Source organism: Phalacrocorax carbo, chromosome 4, assembly GCF_963921805.1.
Source record: "Phalacrocorax carbo chromosome 4, bPhaCar2.1, whole genome shotgun sequence".
Taxonomy (NCBI): domain Eukaryota; kingdom Metazoa; phylum Chordata; class Aves; order Suliformes; family Phalacrocoracidae; genus Phalacrocorax; species Phalacrocorax carbo.
In genome coordinates, this window is record NC_087516.1 from 29298416 (window position 1) to 29321316 (window position 22901).

At 38.0% G+C, this 22901-nt stretch overlaps 1 protein-coding gene across 2 annotated transcripts in view; it reads right to left on the reverse strand.

Annotated features, from left to right (window-relative positions):
* The window catches only part of CORIN (corin, serine peptidase), a 164348-nt gene that overhangs the window by 82566 nt on the left and 58881 nt on the right, over nt 1-22901 (reverse strand). For both annotated transcript variants that reach the window (XM_064449377.1, XM_064449376.1), the window contains exons 4-5: nt 22479-22689; nt 1516-1697 (exon numbers count right to left, since the gene is read on the reverse strand). In XM_064449377.1, coding sequence (XP_064305447.1) covers nt 1516-1697; nt 22479-22689 — 393 coding nt within the window. The remainder of the gene's footprint in view (nt 1-1515; nt 1698-22478; nt 22690-22901) is intronic.

The window sequence follows — 22901 nt, forward strand, 5'->3', positions numbered from 1 at the left end:
ATACCCAAGCATCATACACAATAGTTCATGAAAAAATGAATTTAAAATGTCTTTTGTTTTATACAGCAGGATGTAAGAACTGCCAATAAGCAGCCTGGGCAACTTCTTAGATTTTTTAAACATAACTGAAAAACGATTTTCATCGTATAATTTCTTCTTGTTCATTTTCACTCAGAAGTCATTAACAAAGTTAGAACTCTCACACAGAGCATACAAGCCACTAGCCACTGTCACTTAGGCTAATGGGATGATGCATATCAACAGTAAAGCCTCAGATGTCAACAAGAGAGTTCCAGCAATGGGGTCAATGAGAAAAAAGAGTCAGGCTTGTCTTGCTGCTCCGAGGTCTGATCTCACCTAGATTTGGATCTAGATAACAGAGCACCAGCTCTGAGGAGATGGATTTAGAGAATGGCTGGAGAGCTGCCTGGCAGAAAAGGACCTGGAGGTGTTGGTTGACAGGTACCTGAACATGAGCCGGCAGTGTGCCCAGGTGGGCCAAGAAGGCCAACAGCATCCTGGCTTGTATCAGGAATAGTGTGGCCAGCAGCAGCAGTGAAGTGATTGTTCCCCCTGTACTTGGCACTGGTGAGGCAATGCCTCAGAAATTGTGTTCTATTTTGGGCCCCTCACTACAAGACAGACATTAACTGGATGTTGAGGGAACTGGAGTTGTTGAGCCTGTAGAAGAGAAGGCTGAGGGGAGACCTTATCGCTCTCTACAACCACCTGAAAGGAGGTTGCAGTGTGGCGGGTGTCAAGTCTCTTTTCTCAAGTAACAAGTGATAGGATGAGAGGAAATGGGCTCAAGCTGCACAAGGGGAGGTTTAGATTGGAAATTGGGAAAGATTTCTTGACTAAAAGGGCTGTCAAGCATTGGAACAGGCTGTCCAGAGAAGTGGTTGAGTCACCATCCCTGGAGGTATTTAAAAGGTGTGTAAATGTGGCGCTTAGGGACACGGTTTAGTGGTAGACTTGGCAGTGTTAGGTTAATGGTTGGACTGAATGATCTTATGGGTCTTTTTCAACCTTAATGATTTTATGATTCTATGAGTGGATGTATACAAACCAGGATTTTGAAAAGTTTACCTCTCAATCAGTTCTGGGCTCATTTTTACAAAAGGAGATACACTTGAAATTTGGCCTGTGTATTGGGTTTCTGCTCCAAATAACAATCCTATATTTTCTAGAGCTTAGCAAAGAAAAAGTCAGCAAAGCATTTTTAAAGGGCATATTACTTTTGTCCTACCTTCTTTCCTTGAAACAGCTCAGAATTTTTGATGCAAAACAAAAAAGCCTCAAATCAATACATGTCTAAAAAAAGCTCAGCCTAAACAATTGAAGCACAGCAAAACTACAACCAACTGACAATCAGATTTTATCACAGTAGTGTGAAGGAACATAACAGAACCAGATACAATAATTTCATCCCAGAGCTTTTCCTACACCATAAAAAAATACATTATTAAATAAGAGCACATGAACATAGTGTAAGAGTTAAGAATGGAAACATACAGTGCTTTCCTTTTTCTTGGTGTGGTGAGAAGCATACCCTTGTTGTGGTGTCATTTTCAGTTTTGTTTTGGAACTGAGAGCACTTCAGGAATTCTGGCCAGGAAGCATTTACCATGCTTAGAACTGGTTCACAGCCTTCTTTTGCTGCTTCACAAAATGACCAGCAGGGCAAGAGGCCTTGACTGGAAAAAAGAGACAGAGAACAAAAATGCAAACGATTATTATTCTAGCAGTTAGTGAACACTTTTTAAAAAGAGAAAAAAAGTAATATTAAACACTTTTGAAGAATTTTACATCTTTTATTCTATACTATATATATTTTTTAAACAGTGAACACCAAGACTGAGAAGGCATGCCTTGATTTTATTCATTTTCTTATCTAATTTAGAAATACAGTTGTGAATGTCCACTGCCTTCACTGTCTGTAACTTCAGCGTTATCTGCTGAGATTATCAACAGCACTGTAAATAAAGAAAATCAGAGAGTTCCTTGGACCTAACAATGATATCCTTTATCACAATCATGAGCTGCCACCACTATTACCATACATGATTTTCTTACCACAACCATTAAATTCCAGAAAGATTCCATAGAAGAAGTGATGTAATTGAAGTGAATTTCAGGTAAACAAATATTACATTAAGCTGGAAAGTTACGCGGCACAGTATTTTGAAAGGAAAGAAAACTGCTTGAAGTGTAAAATGTCCACTGTCTCTCAGTGGAAGGAATAACATGTACAGAGACCTAGAAATAGGTGTAATTGTTAAGTATGGCTCTCTTACAGAAACAGCTGACACATTCAGAAATGCTTGGAAGAACTTCACCCACACATGTCCACAGGACCCAAGAGGCTGCATCTAAGGGTGCTGAGGAAACCCTCCAGTGCTCTTGCAAGGCCTACCTCTGTCACCTCTGAAAGGTCATGGACATCAGGGAAGGCTGCTCACAACTGGAAAAAGGCAAATGTTGCAGCCATCTTCAAAAAATGCCAAAAAGGTCAAGCTGGGTAACTTCAGGCTGATCAGCCTGATTTAGTCCCGAGGAAAATAACAGAGTGAGTCCTCCTTGAACACATTTCTGGGCACAGGAAGATGATGACTGGGAACAGTCAACATAGATTTATCAAGGGCAAAGCATGGCTGACCAGCCTGATTGTCTGTTACGATAAAATAACTAGATATGTAGTACTGGGACCTGTCCTGTTTGACATTTTTATCAAGGATCTGGAAGAGGTGACAGTGTGCTTTTGTCAAGTTTGCAGATGACACCAAACTGTTCCCACAATGTTGGAACAATGTACTTGTTGGTGGAGCTACCATTCAGCTAGACAGGCTGGAAGAACGGGCCAAGAGGAACTGTATGAAATTTAACAAGGACAAGTCCTGCACTTGGGAAGAAAGAACCCACTGTAATGATACAGGCTAGATGCTGACTGACTGGGGAGCAGCTCTGCTGAAAACAAGCTGAGGGCCTTGGTAGACAGCAAGCTGGGCATAAGCCAGCAGTGTGTACTGGCAGCAAAGCAGGCCAACAGTATCCTGGCCTGTATCACACAGCACACAGTCAGTATATAATGGGAAAGGACTGGCCTCTTCTGCTCAGCACTTGCTGGACTGTATGTGAATACTGTGTCCAGTTTTGGCTGCTCCAATATAGGAAAGACACTGATGAACAGCAGCAAATCCACGGCCACCAAGCTGGTCAGAGGCTGGAATGATCACCTGCAGCAAAGGCTGAGGGAACTGGGCTGCTTCAGCCGGAGTAAGAGACAGCTTGGGGGTAACATCAACCACTACACCCTTCAGGACCCATGGGGAGGTTACAGAGCCTATGGAGTCTAGCCATTCACAGTGGTGTATGGTGGGAGGATGGGAGGCAACAGGCATAAGCTGAAACAAGACATATTCAGAGGATAAAAAGAACTTTTTCAGCATGAAATTAGGGAGCGAAACAGGTTATCCAGAGAGGTTGTGTGGTCTCCATCCTTGCATGTTTCCAAGGCATAACTAGATAAAGCCCTGAATACATAATCAATGTACTTCTGCTCCTCTGAAGAGACAAGGAATATCATGATAACAATGAACAGTTTCAGTAAAATGACATTATTTACTGTTTGAGCTATTTAAACTTGGTCTGTTGAGGGAAATTCACATAGAAAATGAGAACAAAAACTGAAAGAAATATCACAAACTAACATACAATAAGCAAGCTGAACAGAATATACTGAAATTTTTCATGATGATGAGCAAACTTCAAATTCTTGATGTTACTGGAATTTGGAAACAACTTGAAGAACTATTACAGAAGTAGCAACCCAAGAGAAAATACATTTCCTAGCCAAGATTCAGTATTCTGATATTTTGTTTCAAGTTTCAGAAATAAATACATATAAAAAACACAAACACACAAACACATGCACAGACACTTCTAAATACCATTTTACTTAAAGTAGATTATAGTAAGTCTAGTTATTAACTAAAGTTGTCATATTGGAAATAGCTAATTTATTGCAAAAATATAAATGCATGACTCTGAATCCTTACCATACTCTTTACAGTAAGGATACACAGTCTCCTCACTGTTTGAGAGGGAACAAAACACTATTTTGAGAAATAAGTCAATCTGTTACTCAGGTTTGCATCTTTGGGATCATTGTCAGCCTGCACTTCATTCTGTGTCTTCACATTGAGGCCACATTTAGATCCCACATACCACATCTAACATGTTTTCTCCTGGATCCCTACACCGACTAAATTTTCAAGGCAACTTTTTGCAGTTTATATCTAAATTACTGCAGAACCTTTTGGTCTTTCGCAAATGCAGTTTTGCTTCATTTGTAACCATTCATAATGCCATAGAAAAGATCTTTTTCCTAGTACCCCACTTAGATCCTACCGTCTTTCTCTTTGTGTCTGACTCTTGGTTGTACCTGCCCACCCCAAAAACGTGGCTAGAACTCTGTGTTCAGGAACAAGTGGCCTGAATTGAAAAAGTCCACAGTACCCAAGAGTTCCCTTACTTAGTGTTTCATTTTACAGTTAGAGATAAAAGCACAGTACTATTAGCAACGGCATGATAGGGCAGCATACCCCACAAGCAAGGAATAAAAAACTGCCAGAACTTCCTGGTAACTTCATGGTAACATGAAGAAATTGATGTAAAACAAAATACTCACTTGCGTAAGTATTCTGAAGTCAGTAGTTGCCTTTCTCTGCTTAGTATCTAACAGGAGGAATGTGCTGCCAATGTTGTTACTGAGCTCGTTACATACTCTAGTTGGAACCACTGCTTCAAAACAGGCATCTTTAGAGATATATTCTCCAGGTAATGCTAAGGACTTTTACAAAACACACTTCACATGCTGCAGCATTGAAGTTATCTTGGAAACAAGCCAAGGACCTTCATCTCTTAAAATTGTCTCTTGCAGCTTCCTAGTTGGCAGCTTACTTATTGCCTGGAAAGAAGCAGATATATTCTAAAATAGTACCTTTCACCACCAGACTGCGATGTGTTGAAAGGCAGAAAATTTCAGCACCATAAAGCACATATCTGGCTGTGTACAAAACCAAGGACCAGTGGTGCCTCTGATGACACGAAGAGCTGCCACTTATTAGTCCTGCACATTGTACTGGCAAATTAAAAGTTTACTATGGCTCTTCAGATAAAGATGTTCTAAACCACTCCTCTCGTTTTTCACAGAACCTATTCGATGTGAAGAGAAACGGCACAGCAACAGCTCTGCAGTAGACATCCCTGCCTCCTGACTGGAGCCTGAGAAGCTCCCTAAATGAAGTTTCCAGTCACTTTCATTTGGCATTTTAGACATTTTTTAACTTTTAATTTCTAACTAATTTACTACTACTAAAAAGTTATATTAGCATAATCACATGTGGGCAGAGGTATTCACATGAGCAGACCCACTGGTTTAACAGAGGCTCCTTAATACAGAAAATGCCAAAAGAAATGCCTCTACTTTACTTTGGAAGGCGCTTGAGTTCCAAAATATCTGTAAGAAATAAGATGCCACATAACTAAAATGGAGTATTGATTTGATCTATTTGTGAATGCTAGCCATTTCATTTATTCAGACTGATATGCTTAGAGTTAACTTTTTGTTTATTTTTTACAAAAACACACAATACACTACAAAATTACATTACAGCGAAAAGAAAAGTAAGCAGTGATTCTACCTCATTAACTGTATATGGTTCCCACTGGTCCAACGCAGCATACCTGATGATCACAAATAGTAATTTGAAGGCAGTATATTCTGCTGACTTTTTCCTTCCCAAAGAAGTGATAGTAAGGGCATTACCTGAATTTAACAACTCTGTGACTGAGATCTACTTGAGTTTACTACAGCTAACTGAATTTATACTGCTCTTATGATTTGTACAGATGTGACTATTTGAAAAAACCTGCACAAACAGTTCTTCAGGACTCTCAGATGAAGTTTTATACAGGTGTGAAGTATTAAATATGATCTCTGTTCTCCTCAACCCACACCTAAATCGTTAGCTTCCAAAGCACCACACTGCAGTTATAGCCTGACATAGCCATCAGGTAACAGTAGTATAAGTATGCTAATTTCTTCAAATGTAATTATAGCAAAGCTCAATATACAGTTCATTGTTTCCAAAGGTCTTCCAACATACTGATCATTCATTTCAGTGAAAATTTTAGAAAGAATAGTAAAAAGTTATATTAAAATATAACTATGCACAGTTATTTTTACACATAATAGTTGAAAAGTTTCTAAAAACGTTAGATGAGTAATTTTTTTCAGAAGATTCATATGCATATTAAATTATTTACATGTATATGAAAAAATGAGAAACATATGAAGTTCACCTCATTTGTTTAGCTTATACAATCACTGTTTGAATATTACAGTGCAGTGTAAATGTTTGGATATATACACAGCACAATAATAATTCAGAAATTAGTAGGCTTCTAAAAGACAACTGCATAGTGATTAAATAAGCCAAGCAGAATTTGCAGTCTCTAGAGAAACCCTGACAAACTAGAAAACATAGGATTATCCAGCAATTACTGCAATATTTGGCCCAGTTTCAATGTTCAGTCATGTGTGCTCCATAAATTAAATATTTCTGGATAATTATCAAGTTCAGTATGGACATACTGCTTAATCTACTGAAGGATGAAAAGATGATTAAAAATCTCCATCTTGATTAGTCTTATTTACAGCTACTTAGAGACCAATCATTTTAAAAATAAACTGGCAGGCCTGTGGCAATCTTACCATAATTTATTTGGCGCCAGTGGCAGGCACAGAAGTAGGTCATAACATATTAGTTATGCAATTATATGCAATTCTGCTCTTCAGGATATTCATGGAAAAAACTCTTGCTGAAGACAGAGTTTGATGAAGGAACAGATATGTGACATATTTTTAACTCCATGGTTGGTTTCCCCACACTTAAAAGTTCATACTTCAGTTATTTCCGCTGCATAGAGATATCAACATTAAGAATCGTATGGCACCAAAATAAAAATGTTCTTTATAGTTGATTTAAAAGTATATTAAGGGTAAAAAGAATAAATAAGGGTTTTTCATTTCTTCAGAGGATCTAGATATCGCAAGAGTTTTATAGCAAATATTCATTGAAGCAGATATATACAATACAATATATGCTCTAAAACTATGATGTGAACTGATTTTAAGCTTCCAAACAGGCTACACACTGCCTGAGAGAAGATGATCTGACTTCCTCTTCATGCCAATCACCTAGAATCCACTTAAATTGGAATTCAAATTGCCTGATTATAATCCTACATGGATCTAGTCCTTATCACTCACTTAAAGACGCTTTACATTTTTAGATTAATTCTTTTCAGAAATTACTCCTTCTGTAATACTGACTTCTCTTCTTTGCAATCACATTACCATGCACAGGGCTCATCAGCAGGCTCTGCAAGTCACTTAAGTGGTTATTTTGAGTACTGGAAATTATCAAAGTAGTATGCTACAAGAAGCAGTAAGGAGAGGGAAGATCTTTTAGGCAGCTATTGTCGTCTTGCTCCAGAATTTAACAGATTTTCTAAGGAACAATTGTTCAAGGTAGCTCAAGGGTCTGGCTCTCAAACCCAGCAGCCACTGAGGGCATGGCTCTATATGCAGCTCTTGTTCCCAAATGTCTATATCTGCTTCTGTGCTGCTTTCCATTTTGTAATAACAGCTGTTAGTAGGCTGTATAGTAAGCCAGGTCAAGTAATTGATTCAGCTGAAAAATAATGTGACAAAAAAAAAAGTATTCTTTTTTTCTCATCTGACAACTGAATTGGCCCTTCCAAAGGGGTAGAGGCAAAGCAGGAATAAGCTGTCAGGAGAGGGAGCGGTAGAAATTGCTAAACCTGACAAAAGCATTAAATAAAATATACAACTAACCATCCTGCAGGGACTCTCCATGCAACCTGGTAAATTCTACAATATATCTAATGCTCATTATTTTCTGTGGCACTTCTTTGTGTCTTCACATTAGCATCTCCACTGTAAAAGTACTGCCACAGCCATGCCCTAGTGAGAAATTCATTATTGCATTACATTAAAACAATAGAGGGTAGATGACTTGCAAAAGGTTATAAACGAAGTTGGTACAACGGAGTTGAAAATACAGCACGAAGACCAGTCTTAGAACACACAACTGTCGACTGCACCTGTTCTGGCTAAAGGTCACATTTGCGGTTCAGTAGATGACCTGACTGAAGGCAGACGGATGAACATTTTCAGCTATGGCTGGTCCTCATTACTGTTCTTTCTCCAACTCCATCCCTTCAGTTGTTCCAGGATAACTATTTCTGTGGCCACACAGTAAGCTCTTTTCAGGTATTGAGCCAAGTTAAAAACAACTGCAGGGTATTTGGTTGGACAATTTTTTCAGCCAAATCTGTTTAAGGAAAAGTTTAAACTGGCATTGCTACCAGAGGAAATATTAATCATACTACAGCCTTGCTACAGAGCACTGCACTGTATCATTCACAGGCCCGCAGGCTAAGAATGATGACAGACCTAAGGTCTGAGGCAAAACAAAGGAACTGGTAATACAATTGCGAGAGACTGCTGGGGTGGGGAGAGGGGGACAGGGACAAACTGAAAAACCCAGGAAACATGCAAAAATTATGGGAAGAACACTTTGACTATCCTTCGTGTTCCTACAGTCCTGAAATCAAACAAATCAAAGTGACGGGCTGACACACCAGCCATTGTTAGTTCTAATTCTCATTAATACTTTTCCGGATTTTCTAATGATAAAGACTTACACAGCATATCTATCTATCTATCTATGTGTGTGTCACAGAAGGAAGTTTCTACAGTAGAGCAAACACCCACACCCAGCGTTACAGTCTTTTAGAGTGATAACTCTTGTGAAATCTTTCTCTGTACCCTCTCACAGTACTCTAACAGGCAGAGAGCATATTCAGAGCCACTGAATAAAGCTACACAAAGCAAACTTATAAAGATCTCAATCCTACTTTTTTGATTTGTGGATTTGTAAATAAATGGGCTGTTTAAGGTTTCAATTTCACATAATCAAGGAAATAATGTATTCTTGTCTTTCATTGTTCAGTTTTCATCTTTATCTTGCAAGTTATTAGGAAAGATTGCGTTTTCTTTTCTATTTTGTCTCCAGAGATGGGTTTAAATCTGAAATTTGCTTCTTTAAACCATAAAATCTGAAAAGAAAGCAAGAAAATTTTATATTTTTGTGGTTATTTCTCTTGACAAAATCATATTGAATCCATATAGCAACATTTAGGGAAGGCGCCTCAACTCCATGCAACACTTTGTAGAACTGAATGCAGAGATAGCTGTACATATGTTTCTGACTTCCCACATTACTTTTAGCTCAAATGCATGTATTGTTTTCTTGAAGCACGTTCCTGTGTATAAGCACAAAGATGCATAATTAACGTGTAAAAGGACTACACAGGACCCACAGTCTGAGAAACACCTAACATATTAAAGGAGAAAAAAAAGGGCCTCAGAGGTGATCCTGGCAAAAGGCGGCAGCAGCTCAGTTCCCCTGAGGTGGGAGACTGAAGAACGGCTCCATCTGTTTACACAGCATTAAGGCCTACTATTAATTGGCTGATTTGCTGGTAGATGCCCACTCATCTGCCCTGCAGGGACCGAGTATAATGATCTACAGTTAGTGCAGAAAGTTTGATCTGTGTCACAAGGTTAGCAATTGCAGATGAGCCACAAGAGGAACGCCCTTTTCAAGAAATTGAAAAAAACCCGGTTTATACAGTGAGAATGAAAAAGATGGAGATACTGAATGAATTGCCTGCAGCATTGAAGAGCATGCAATCTGTTTATAGGCTGTGAGAACACAAAAGACTCAGAACCAAATAAGGTAAAAAAACTGGACTGGAATCTGTTCTGTGGGTCCATACAGATGCCTTATATTTTTTCCTCTAAAAACTACAGGTCCAGTTAACTATTCCTTAATAGTTGCCATATCTGGTGGCAACAGAAAAGAGACAGCGAACGAGTTACACTTGTAGAAGTCTTAAAACAGACCACTGACACTCAGGAGTACCATACTTAACGAAGAGCTCACACAGAACTCTGAAGGCTGTTCAGACAGAGGAAGGAAATATAAATTCCTGATTCCAGTGAAAGCGGAACTGGGAACAAATCCAAAGATACCATCAGATTAAAAAGACTCCTCTTATACACCCAGAAAATAATAAAGGACACAGCAGCTGCTGCTGAATTTAACAACTCTTTCAGGCCTAGCAACACCCTTCAGACAATGTGGCCAAACTCAGCTGATATCCATAAGGATGGACACATACAGTCTCTACAATGCAGGTTAGAATTTTTAGTCAGTGTAATAATTTATTTTGTAGACAAAAGCCAGATAAATTATTTTGACCAAAATAGGGACTAATTTCTATCTGGAATCAGCAACAAAGAGAAATTCAGAAATCCACTCTGACCCTTCAGTCACTTTCTGGATATGACAGCACCATATGTCACAGCTGAGACATATACCATACCATACCATAACAATAACAAACACCTAATGTATACCCTGTACAGCAGGAGCACTTTCTCTGTTCTACCACACTTCGCAAAGTGCTACATAAATTTTGTCATATAGCATTGGAATTATTACCACAAAAAAGCTAGCAAAATTATATCATGTGTTTTGTATGACAACCATAATCAGCTGAGAGGATCTGTCCTGACTAAAGTGTCCAGCCCTTCCAGATTTCTCCTACCGATCCCATCACTTCATTCAAACATGACAGTGAAAATGGGAGAGATGTAGTAAATTAATTCATTAGAGCTATAGTTGAGCCAGGAATCACTTTAAATAAATATTGTTATCAATTTTTCTACAACTATGAGCTATTTTTACAATCTTTTATCATCTGCCAAAACTCCTAAATGAAGTTCTGAAAATTCTTGCCTGATATTTATAATGCAAATGCTGAGCACACTGTTGATTTAGTTTACTCTGTAGAAATGTCTCCTGCAAAAAATAAGCTCCTACTATGCCTGAGAATCCAGGTTACAAGATCTTTTCATGTTGGCAAACAAAATTCACACTTGGCAAAGACAAGCTGTCACAGTGAAATGGAAGTCCTCTGAGTCGCACAAAGCTATTTCAACTGTAGCATTGCTACAGAAATTCTTCAGTAACAGTGAGTAAATCATACACTGCAAGGCTGCTCTAACTATTTGTATGACAAGGATAATAAAGGCACCCAAAACAACATTGTGTCTAAAGGGCAGCCTCCCATTTCCACAGATCACTGTGATAGCTACCCTTAATTTCATGTAGCTTTCCAGAACTCATGCTTCCCTGTGCTCTTCAGAGCACTGTCAAATGGAAGACCTCAAGATCAGCCTAAGTTAAAACTTTTTGAGCTGCACCTTGTCAGGAATCCTAAAGAATCACAGACACGCCTATCATTCATTTACACTCTAGGCTCCTCTCTGTGGAGTAGAAATTAACTGTGATCCATTATCATGCTGCTTCCTCACATTAAAGTTGTTTCAGAAACACTTCAAGCTGGCAGGAGCAGACATCATCAAAAGAAAGAAGCTGTCCTACCCATCCCCAGCCTGGCTTCTGAACCTCTCCCCACCTCTCCTCCCTCCCGCTTTGTGCCAGCATGACACTTGATGCTGTTACACAATGATCAGTCACTCCCAGTTTAATTCAGATCAGATTCCTGATCCCATATGTCATGGAGCTGAACCAATACTCCTGCCAGGATATGGAAAAGGCACTGCTGAGCTGGGGCATAACAAGCAGGGAAACAGGATAAGACTGATTAATTCAGCAGCGCTACTGAATTATATTTACTTAAAATCTACCATGAAACAGTGGTCTGCAACACATTCTCCAGAGACATTGTGGAACCTCCATCCTTAGAGATACTCAAAACACTCAGGAAATGGCCCTGAGCAATCTTGTCCATCTTTAAAGTTGGCCCTGATCTGAGCAAGGGGGTGGGCTAGAAGAGCTCCAGAAGTCCCTTCCCACCTGCATGATGCTGTTATTCTAATTTGCCTGTCCTGCTCAGCCTGTGAGTGGTAAGCCTGGCACTTACCACTATGGTCTCCTGCAGGGTAACAATAACCTCTCATAGGAGAGACAAACTTATGAAAGGTTTCACTAACTGAACTCTCATCAGTTTTTAAGTGCAGATGGTTTAAAAGTTATTTGTTAATAAGCTGCGCACTAAAACAAGCTAAACATGAGCTGAAAAGCTTATGAATTCTTGGAGAGTCATTTAATCACTGTTCAACCCAAAACCCTTTCCTTTATTAACTTCTGCACAAGATGGTATACTCATATCTACTAGAGGAGTTTTGCTATAGTAAGATCAAATGTTCCCTCATCTATACATTTCTGGTTGTGAGTCCAGAGGCACAAGTCTGATAGGAAACTATCAGTGTTAATACTTGCGCAATGTCTGTGAAAATACGATGTTTTACTGAAAGCTCCTGCCCTACAATTACTGCAATTTATTAGATGAAATAAATCTCAGTTTGTAAAAACAAAGTGTGTTTTTCTAGCAGATATATTAAATTGCCAAATAAACATTAACAAAAACTCATGTTCATTTTATGATTTCTTGTAAACAATTATTTCAATTACTTTAATGGTGAGTACTTATTTATAAGTAATAATATATTGCATGTGTAGGAAGATGGCCTGTGATCCCTACTTAACATACCAACTTAGAAACCAGAAACCATGGCTTATAATAGGTAATACACACAGCAAATCATTATGACAACAGAGCTGGAGGCAATCAATCAGTAAAATATGCATTCATAAAATAACCAGTCCTCCCGATTTTCTTTTCTGCCTCCTTCCCTTCCTTTAACTCCTCTGAGTAGCACTGTGAAATATGTTTTCAAAGGGACATTCCCATGCCCAGATTGTTCTCAAAAATGTTCTCTGGTTGATAACCTTTTACCTCTGGTCTATCCATAATCCCCCCCAAACATGTACACTTTGAAAGAAGATTGTTTTGTGATTTGGAAAAGTTTTTGTGGTCAGTACATTAAATCAGTGGAGAGGGTGAAACACTGTGTACAAGTCTGATGCTGCCTGCTATGGCAAATACTGGCTTCACACCCACTGGACCACAAACATCATTCTGGCCAATGTAGGATGCCATTGCCCATATCTCTATATCACTTTTCTAGCTTTTGATTTTTTAATTAATTTCTTAAGAAATCCCTTCCTTCTGTACATTGACTTCTTTAAAAATTATACATACCAGTAACTGCAAACAGCCTCTAGTTGTGCGCAGGGAAAGGACAGTTCTCTGAAGGGGAGGGAAATTCTCTCCAGCATCTAATTTTCTGTCCTGCTTTCCCTATATTTTGTCCCTGGTTTGTCCTTCCCCTACACTGCATCTGCCATCTACTGGTACATTAGTGTAAAAGAGTTTGGCATCAGAGACTTAATTTCAGGCCCTTTTCTGAACGGACCTGTACCTAGCTCCAGTGCCACCCCTAGCTACTGGGAGGGCCAGAGACAGGGAGAGTCAGTCTTAGGCCCACCCACACTAGCTGAGCCATGACACGGACAGAGAAGCTTTCAGAGATTCTATGATTTTTCAGAGATGTGGAACCCAGAATTTGGGGATTAACTTCGGTAGGATCCATAGGTACATAAACCTTATAAACCTAAAGTTCCCCTAAAGTAAACAATTTTCATTTCTACCTCCCTTATATTCCTAGCTTCCAACAGCCACGATAAAGAGTTTACCACTTATTAGAGCAACCTCCTGCCAAATTTCAAGTTCCATTGCTCAAAAACTTGGAGATACTAGGTACTCTTGGTGATCACAGGAATGCTTTTTCATAAGCAACCCTTTTTTTTTTTTTCTGTTTTTTGCCCATAACAGATATTAGACATAAAAAATTTTAAATGGTGCTTTCACACACACACACAAAAATTATATGCATCTGGAGAAAGGGTCCTCTAGGAAACCATGTTAACCAACTTTAAATATAGTTGGCCAATGCCACGTCATTAGCTATACTTTCCTTAGCACTCCATTGAAAACCAAACTTCGTATTTGTCACCTTTAAACTGTCTCTGCTTGGGACCAAGAGTAATGGCTCCTAAGGTGATGAGTATGACACGTTGACTTCAAGATCTGAGTTTTGAGGGACAATGCGAAGTGTAAGCTTCTCATTACCACATTTTTTCTGCCTTATAAGTAACAGTTACACAAACTAACAAAATAACTCATGAAGTATGAAATTATTCATGAGTAATACAGGCTGCATTGAGAAGAAAGATATATCTTCAGAAATGCTGCTTCTTGAACGCTGTTTCTTCAAGATTCTTGATTTGTTTCTTGGCAAGATGGTCAATGCCAATCTGTCAGAAATATGTGAGCATTCCTTTCTTTGAAGTCAGATGTAAACCAGCTGTTTCTTAACTTAATGTCTCACTTGTATCTCATGAAGAACACATTCTAGTCATAGGACAGCAGAAATAAAATTTTGTTTCCTGAACAATTTCCTTTCCTTGGAGCAGGAGTTGGAGGATTTGTTTTCTTTTAATTCCTTTCTCCATGCAAATACTCCATCACTTTCTGAATCTGCATAGTGTAGATTTCCTTTGTTCATATGTATCCATTTATTACTTATTCAATTTTCTGTTTGAACTATCTCTGATTTGATTCACTGTCCTTTTATTTAGGAAAAGCATTTAGGCATGTTCAGCACATTCATTGAAACATGGTTTCAATTATGACCTTGCATATGACATCTGTTATTGTACATAAATATTTCCAAAAGTACACAGGAACTGTTTAGTTCTATTTTACAGATAGCTTAAGCAGACATTTTTTGCTACTTTGAATCTCTACTCTGTGCATTACACCTGCCAACCATTCCACTTTCTTGTTGCTGTAAATCAGTTCTATTTCACCTTGAATTAGTGCATTATCAATCTGAGGGTAGACTGGAGTTGAAACTGAGTATTTACATTGTGCAAGAAACACTTTACTAAATGCTTCTTGTGGCGTGTTGTGTATCTACCATTAGCAACTCTATCCTCAATGTTTTACTTCTAAAAGAATTAGACGATGCAATTACTATTATTGTAACTGTTGGTGAAATTATACCTATTGGAAGGCATATTAACTGGTACAAAGAGCACAAAGAAAGAAAAAGTATTTATTTGTTCTGCTGGTCTGGGCTTTCTCAAGTAATACACACCCTGTGTTACTGTTCTTCAGTTTTTCTGCTGAACAGTAACAATTCTATCAATTTCCTTTGTAGAATGCTTTAAATGAACAATGAAAGACATGAAAATGAATAACAGTGACAGACAGAGCACACTATTCCTGTGGAAAAGGTTTCACAACTTTATCACACTCTCTTCCTCTTTAATTTTTGTGTCACTTTTGACAGGATTTGACTAGACATGTTTTTCATTAGTTGGATCTCCACGGTTGTGTGGTTCAAGTCACAACTGTGCTTACATGAACCACAACTAGATTTAAATACTGAAGGCTGGATTATGACTCAGTTATGTATTTAAAGACAGATTTTACAACAGTGTGCTTTCTTGTACATAATTGGTCTGTTGGATTCCTAAGGGCTCAAAGCCAAGACATGGCAACATTTAAAACAAAACACATGTGATCTCAAACTTTAGAAAGCACTTCATCCACTGAGCATCACCTCTGCTTTACTCATGATTGAAAAGTTGACATTTAGAATCTTCTGTTTCAAGGCTGATGAATATAATAGATGGATCTCCCTGACAGAGAACCAGTGCCAAAACTCTAGCCAGAATGGCCTCTTTGAGTCATGTTAACTTGCTTGGTCTAAAGAGGCACCATAAAAAAGAAAGCATATTAAAAGGATGAAGCAACTCCCACAGGGTGTGAAAAGCCAGACTGCAAACTCGGGAAACAACTGGTAGCCCCTTTATAGACGTCTGAAAGCAGCCTCCACCCCAAGTGCCCGGGTCATGGCAAGAAATACACTGGATGGAGTCATGAGAAGAACATAAAAATACAAGGCACTGGAGGGTAGGAGAAAATTGTCCCACCTTCTTCCTCAGAGGACTGGCCATCAATGCTGTAGCTGAACTTTTTACATCAGATAGCATAAATTCTAATGAAACCATCACAGATAGGATTATGATAGGGGACTCTAAAGGTCCTTCTAGGAGGGTTTCTCAATACAGTTACTTCAAAAATTACTCTGAAACTGTAACTTCACAAGTCTGTAAAACTTAAACATTTCTTAAATGCTGCAGAAGGCAAAGTTGTCTGTGCAACTCTTAATTTGACATCTCTACACAGGTGGATTATAAAAGATAGCGTAGCAGACGTGTCACGGACTGCCTACGAGACTGCTTACCCAGAGCTCCTAGCAGCTCCTATTTTGTCAGCATATTTACCTGCTTTTTGTTACCAAAATTAGGTACCTTAAAACAAGACTGAAATGTGCCAGTGGAGGATTGCCTATCCAAACTCATACACATTCATACATCATTCGTACACAATTAAACCCATTACGGACTTTGCATAATAGATATTGACTTAAATGTATGGTGATACCTTCCTGTTCAAAGTCTTCAAATAAAAATTTTCATTAGCTATGTAAACAAGATCTATGTGAATCACTCAACTTTTTCTTCTAAACACTTCAAAAGCCTGAATTAACTCTAAAAATAGTTTTTATATAATGTCTTGTTATTTTAAAAAGTCTAAATGTGCACTGTGATAAAAGAAAATCAAATAAAAATTAATTTAACTGTAAGCAGGAGAAACAAAGAACATGGATAAGCTTAAGAGTGCAGTTCACAAAAGCAGAAAAAGGGAAATAGGCACATCACTGATCTCATTCATAGGTTACACAAAACACAGACAGAGATCCGTTATTCTATGAAATATGATTCTTTTCCATATTCTAAGAGAACTTGAAAGACATTTTCTTCCTCTCTTTCCTTGTACCTCGCCCCAAATTTGTTTTTAACTGTTATTGGCTTATAATAAAAGACACAACACAAACCCTTGGATTTGTTTTTTGCACCTAATATTTCACACTAGTTTGTGTCCATAATGAAAATGAGACATTTTCTTTTCTTCCTCTTCATAAATTACAGAAAATAGATTAAGACAATGAACAAGAAAAAAAAAAACCACAAAATTGAATTTACCACTATGAGTCATAACAGAGCGGCTTTTCAAAGGATATTTGACTGCATACAAACTATTCATGGCTTCTTAGAACCTTTTTCCCATTAACCTAATTTTCACTAGTTAATTTTCCCTGCCTCCACCATACCACGTAGCCCTATTCTCACTTCTTTGGCTTTCTACAAGTCTTTATCTGGCTACTGTTGTGTGTAGCATAGGTATTACAGGACAAGAAAAATATTCGATAAATATAGACATTAACATGGCAAACTCCTGTGTAAGAAAGAGCATGAAAATGAAAGGAAGCATTTTCCCTTCATTATATTATTTTCTCCTTTAGATGTCCCTTGCTCATTGCAGGGGGGTTGGACTAGATGACCTCTAAAGGTCCCTTCCAACCCAAACCATTCTATGATTCTATGAGAATGAACCTGAGCGGGGCAAGGAGGGGAGGCAAAAAGGCAAATTGTGGCAAAGAGTTTTTTTCCTCTTACATTCAGTAGCTATTAGATCACAATTGAAGTGAACAAATGATAATGAGTGAAATGAATTTGCAGACTTCAATCACAAGGAAAAATAACATTGTAGCTAAAGACACAGGATGTAAGTGTTACAGGTTCAGTTCTCTGCTCTACTGAAGATTTCTTGCTCAGTCTTGAATTCCCTAGCTACTAACATGACAGCATTACTTTCTCTTCCTATGCTTTATTTGTTTTATTCAGCTGGGCTATAAACTTGCAGAGGCAGGAGGCTGCCCCTCAGTGCATGTTTGTACAGCATCCAGCATAAAAAGCCATGATCTCAGATGGCCTCTTTGAGCCCTAACTGAAGACAAACCCGTTCACAACTTCATTTTCAAAGATGTCTGACATTAAAAAAAGCATAGTGAGTAAACAGATACATAAATGCAAGGTGCATTAGAATTTTACCGTGAGAGCTTATTACACTTTTTAATTTGCATGGCCCTAACACTATTTTCTAGGCAGAGCTTAAATTAAGCTTGACCTCCAAAGATGTGAGACACTGTGTATCTATCAATGGAAGGCATTTCCTTGGCTTTATGGAACACACTTCTACATAGAGGATTAGTGGAAGTACTCAAGCTATTACTTTCTGCTGTAGAAGACTGCATGACAGTGAAGAGGTATTATCAGAATCCATAACCTTCAAATTTATTCCCAGCATAAAAAGTCTAAAATAAGCCATGTACAAAGGCCTTCAGGATCTTATATAGCTTGTCTATTTTACCAAGTCTTTTGCTGAAACATGAGTATTCACAGAAAGCAATAAATGTTAGAAAGCATCATTCAATGAGTCTGTTTGCATTATGCAGTTATAAGCTGACCCACTATGAACTTCTCTATTGATTTTGAATCTTTAAATTCATTTTGGCTTTAAAATACACCCTTTTTTCTTTCAAAAATCTGAAAACACTGCACACTAACTTTTTTCAGATTTTTTTGGTCTTCTTAAATGCAATAGCTGAAGTCTGTAGGACTTGTGGAATCCACTGCAAGTGAGTTGCTATAAATAAGCATCCACTACGTTGCAGTACCTGACCTTTGGCCCACTCTTAGTGTCTCCCAATGGTAAAGCAGAATTCGCTAGCTTAAACCATTAATCGTGACCAACAGCTCTGAGGACAGATCTTTCTTACAACACGTAAAGTAAAGTTGCATTTGGTGGTAATAGGTTGCAGACTAATATGACCCAAAAGGACAAAGTTACTACACCTTGAATGTTTTAGAAGTTATTAGTTAAGCACATGAACTAGTTGAACATGTTCTTGCATCATTGGTGTTACTTTTCAGGATTGAGTCATGTTCTCTTAGCAGTGTTGCTGGGCTCTATTAAGACAGGTCTTTTTAAGTCTGATTTTGAAGTCATATTGGAAAGATCTCATTCATTCACCCAAGCAGGAAGAAGTTTCATAGTGCCTTTAAATAAAGTCTCTTACTATCCAAATTATGATCAAGTAATAAGCAAGCAAGAAGTCTTATTGCACTTCAACTTTCCATGTTCCATGCTCACACAGGTTTTAGCTGTATTTTCAAACTTTGCCTTTACTGCAAACTAGTATTTTAAAGGTACTGTTATATATTTTCTTAAAAGAGCAGGGCTAGCTGATTGTATATCCAGTTGCTGGAATTAAATACAGCTTTTTAAATCAATATTTTTTTACTGCTACACATGATTTTCATTGCAGTAAGATACAGAATAATAATTTTTAAGAGCAACAGTACTGTGGTAGTAATCAGAGATCCCAGTGCCTAACTACACTGTGTGTTACACAAACACTGAAGATGCTCTCCGCCTAGAAACTTAATCTCCTTCAAGTGTTAATGAATACAATGTTCACAACACATGAAAGATAAATGTGAAACAGATATAAGTTTAAATATCAGAGCAAAGCTATGTAATGACAGCACACTGGATGCCAAAGATTAGTGTTTGTAACTTTCCTTCTTGTTGCTTCTTGTAACACATTGTTATAATTATTGCTCCCATGGCTGCAGCTGCCAACACAGGCTCTCTTGACAATACCTAAGAATAGACATCTGAGCATCACGAGTTTCATTTCTCCTCTACTGTGTAAGCAGCATTTGTCAAATTATGGTTTACATAAATCTGAAACAATCACTCTATAAAAGAAAGAAATATCAATAGACGAAAAATTACGACCAGAGATGCAATGGCAATTAGAATGAGACAGCTGTAATTGACTGGAGGAACTAGTGACAACGTCAGTAACACTTGTTCTCATACCACTGTATGCTTTGCGATACCATATGTTAAAAACAACCATGGTCCCAAAAGAAGGGTTACAGTATATGGACATATCCCCATTCATTATCATCACAGTCTTTCCACAGTGGCTCTTCTGCTTCTCCTTCAGTATGTTTCTACCTCCCAGATTCCCTTATTCAACAGGCCTAAAACAGGCCTGTCTCTTCCATTTTCACATACAAAGTAACTTCCCAATTATACCAAGAGCTTTTCATACCAACAGCTTTCTCTAGATCTCACTAAAAGGAGTTACTGAGGGGATGGGACTGGGGTGAGAGGGGAAGGGAAGGTGTTAAGTAACTACTTTATGCCGATCTGATGCTTCTTAAAATCATTATTCTTGACTTTGATATACATCTGTTTGCCTGCAATAACTGGGTGCTACACAAAAAACAGTAATCACAACAATCTTTGTTGCCTACAGTGAAAAGTATTTTCTTTAAAGAAAAAAGCAGAAGTTAAAGTAGGACAACTCAGGTTTAGAAAACTAGATTTTACAAACCAGCACTTTGTCAACCCACCCTTATGGTTCTTCCTGTACTTGCCACTCAGCCTACATTTTCAGTGTCACCCATGACATACTCTGGAGACATGTTTACTTAAAGTGAAGTCAGATTCTAATGTAATCCTGCGTCATTTACAGTCTCACAATGGACTTTCTTCCCAATCAGCCTGCAGGGCCAGAACAGTTTCCACAAAAAAGATTTTAAAATCAGAATAGAGGGAGGCATTGTGACCTCTAGAACATAAACCAGGACACGGAAGTCCAGTTCCAGCTTTGAGATTAAAAATTAATGGTAGAAGGTTGCTGCTGTGGGGGCAAAATATACACACAATGAAAAACCCTAACTCTTGCATCTCAAAGTATTTTGGTTGCCACCCAAAACCAGAGCAAAAACCCGCATGTTCCAAACATTAGCTTAACAACTTCTTAAATTAGCAAGATAGCTGTCATAATGTAAGCCCTGCAAGAAAGACATCTTCAGGAAAGAAATGGAAAAGAAAAGGTAAAAATCCTGTCCTTTCACGACTATTTGATTGATCTATGAGCTTTGCATTTCTGACACACACCACTCGCTCTCAAGGTTTGTGAAACTCAAATTCCAAACAAGGCAGAACAAGTGAAGCCACAGAGAAATTGCCTCTTCTGTTCTTGAATGCTCAAATGCATCCATTTATTACCTGAATGCACTTTTCTTGTTTTGTTCTATGATTCCTAGACACAGCAGGTAGCTTAAGGCTCTGTCTTATCAGATTCTTTAACTGGAACAATTGTAATACTGAATTGGAGCAGGGGGGCTATAATTAATCACACACTGATTTAAAGAGGGTTAATTGAAAATAGATTTCAGTAGTCTAACACAGATATGCGCACAGGTGTGTTTGGATTCAATGGTTCAGCCAGTCTAATAGCAAGTCTCATTCCACTGTTACCCACGCAGCCTTACCGCCACCCTGATCCTATCCATATCATCATTTGTATACTTCTTTTCTGGCTTAATTTTCTGTCAGTTTAGTGAGCTTAATTTTCCAATCCAGGAATCACTCTGGTGAAATGGAAATGGCAGGCATATATCGCCTGGAGTGGGACTGTACCTTTCATTGGCAACTATATTTTAGATCAGCTTACCTCGTCTCATAGAACATTTTATTATAAGCATCCTATCCCTTCTAAACTGTACAGCTTTCAGCTTCTTGGTTCTTGTTGTGTCAACTGAATCACACATACAATTGCCATATTCTCTTCCACTGAATTTCACAGTGAAGAAATTGGAAATAAGGAGGAATTAAAATAAGGAGAAAGAAATTTACCGTCCCTCTTTCCCCCTCCAGAAACATCAGAGATTGTGTACATATTAAAAAAAAAAAATCCTCTTTTCCTTTTTGTGCCGTATTTTGATTTTAGCACTGTTAAACTCACTGATCCTTTTTAAAATCAAACCCAGTGAAAAAAGTGCATGAACATGATACTAAGGCTGTGTAATTGTGTAAATGCAGAAAATAAGACATGCTTCTTAAGCTTCCAAAACAGTTTCTGTCACTCTGAATACATTCTGCTAACCTAATACCATAAAATATATTTAAAATATTAACTTTTCTGAAGGAAAACACTAAAAAAATTGAAGTTTAATTTAACTAGCAGCCACCACACTCTATGCCAATACCATAAATATCCAATGTGTTTATCTTGTTACAAAGCATTCTATTTCAACACATCCAGATTTGAGTAATGGGGTAAAAGTAGTTTACACAGCTTTTTTTAAGAAGCTGAGCCTGACTGCCCTAATATCACAGTTTTATTCCATACAGTGGCAATATTTTTTCTGAGAGAACTCCATTGCAGTTGGCTTATCTTGGCAGAAATGTTGTGAATAGCTTTGACAGGCAGGAGTTTTGCAATGAGAAGGTCACAGGCTTAGTTTGGATCTTCCCTTGTCTGATTAGACAGCGAGTATTCTACCACAACTGGCTCTAGTCACTGACTGATTTTCATTCCCAAATACCTGTCATCACCGTCACTGATGCATTCAGGAAGAGCAAGACTACAGCCAAACAGCATGATGTGTTGATAGCAGCTGAGACGATTGAGATAACTGAAGAACTTCAGGAACTTTTCCATTTCAATACTTTTGACAATGGAAAGAACTGAAGTTATAGTAGTGTAGTTATATGGCAGCATTTGGCACTGGCTGTTGGTGATATTTATGCAGGCACCTGTGAAATCAAAACAATATATTTAGAACAAAAGTATCACCATTTAATAGTTGGTTCAAAGCATATATTGAATTGACTAGTCAGTACATATAAAAGCAATGCCTGTACCTCACAGATAAGACGACATTCCATAATGCTATCATAATACTGTCAAAAAATAAGTATCTAATTAAAAAAGGTATCTGGAGAAGCTTGGTAACTTAGTTTGGAAA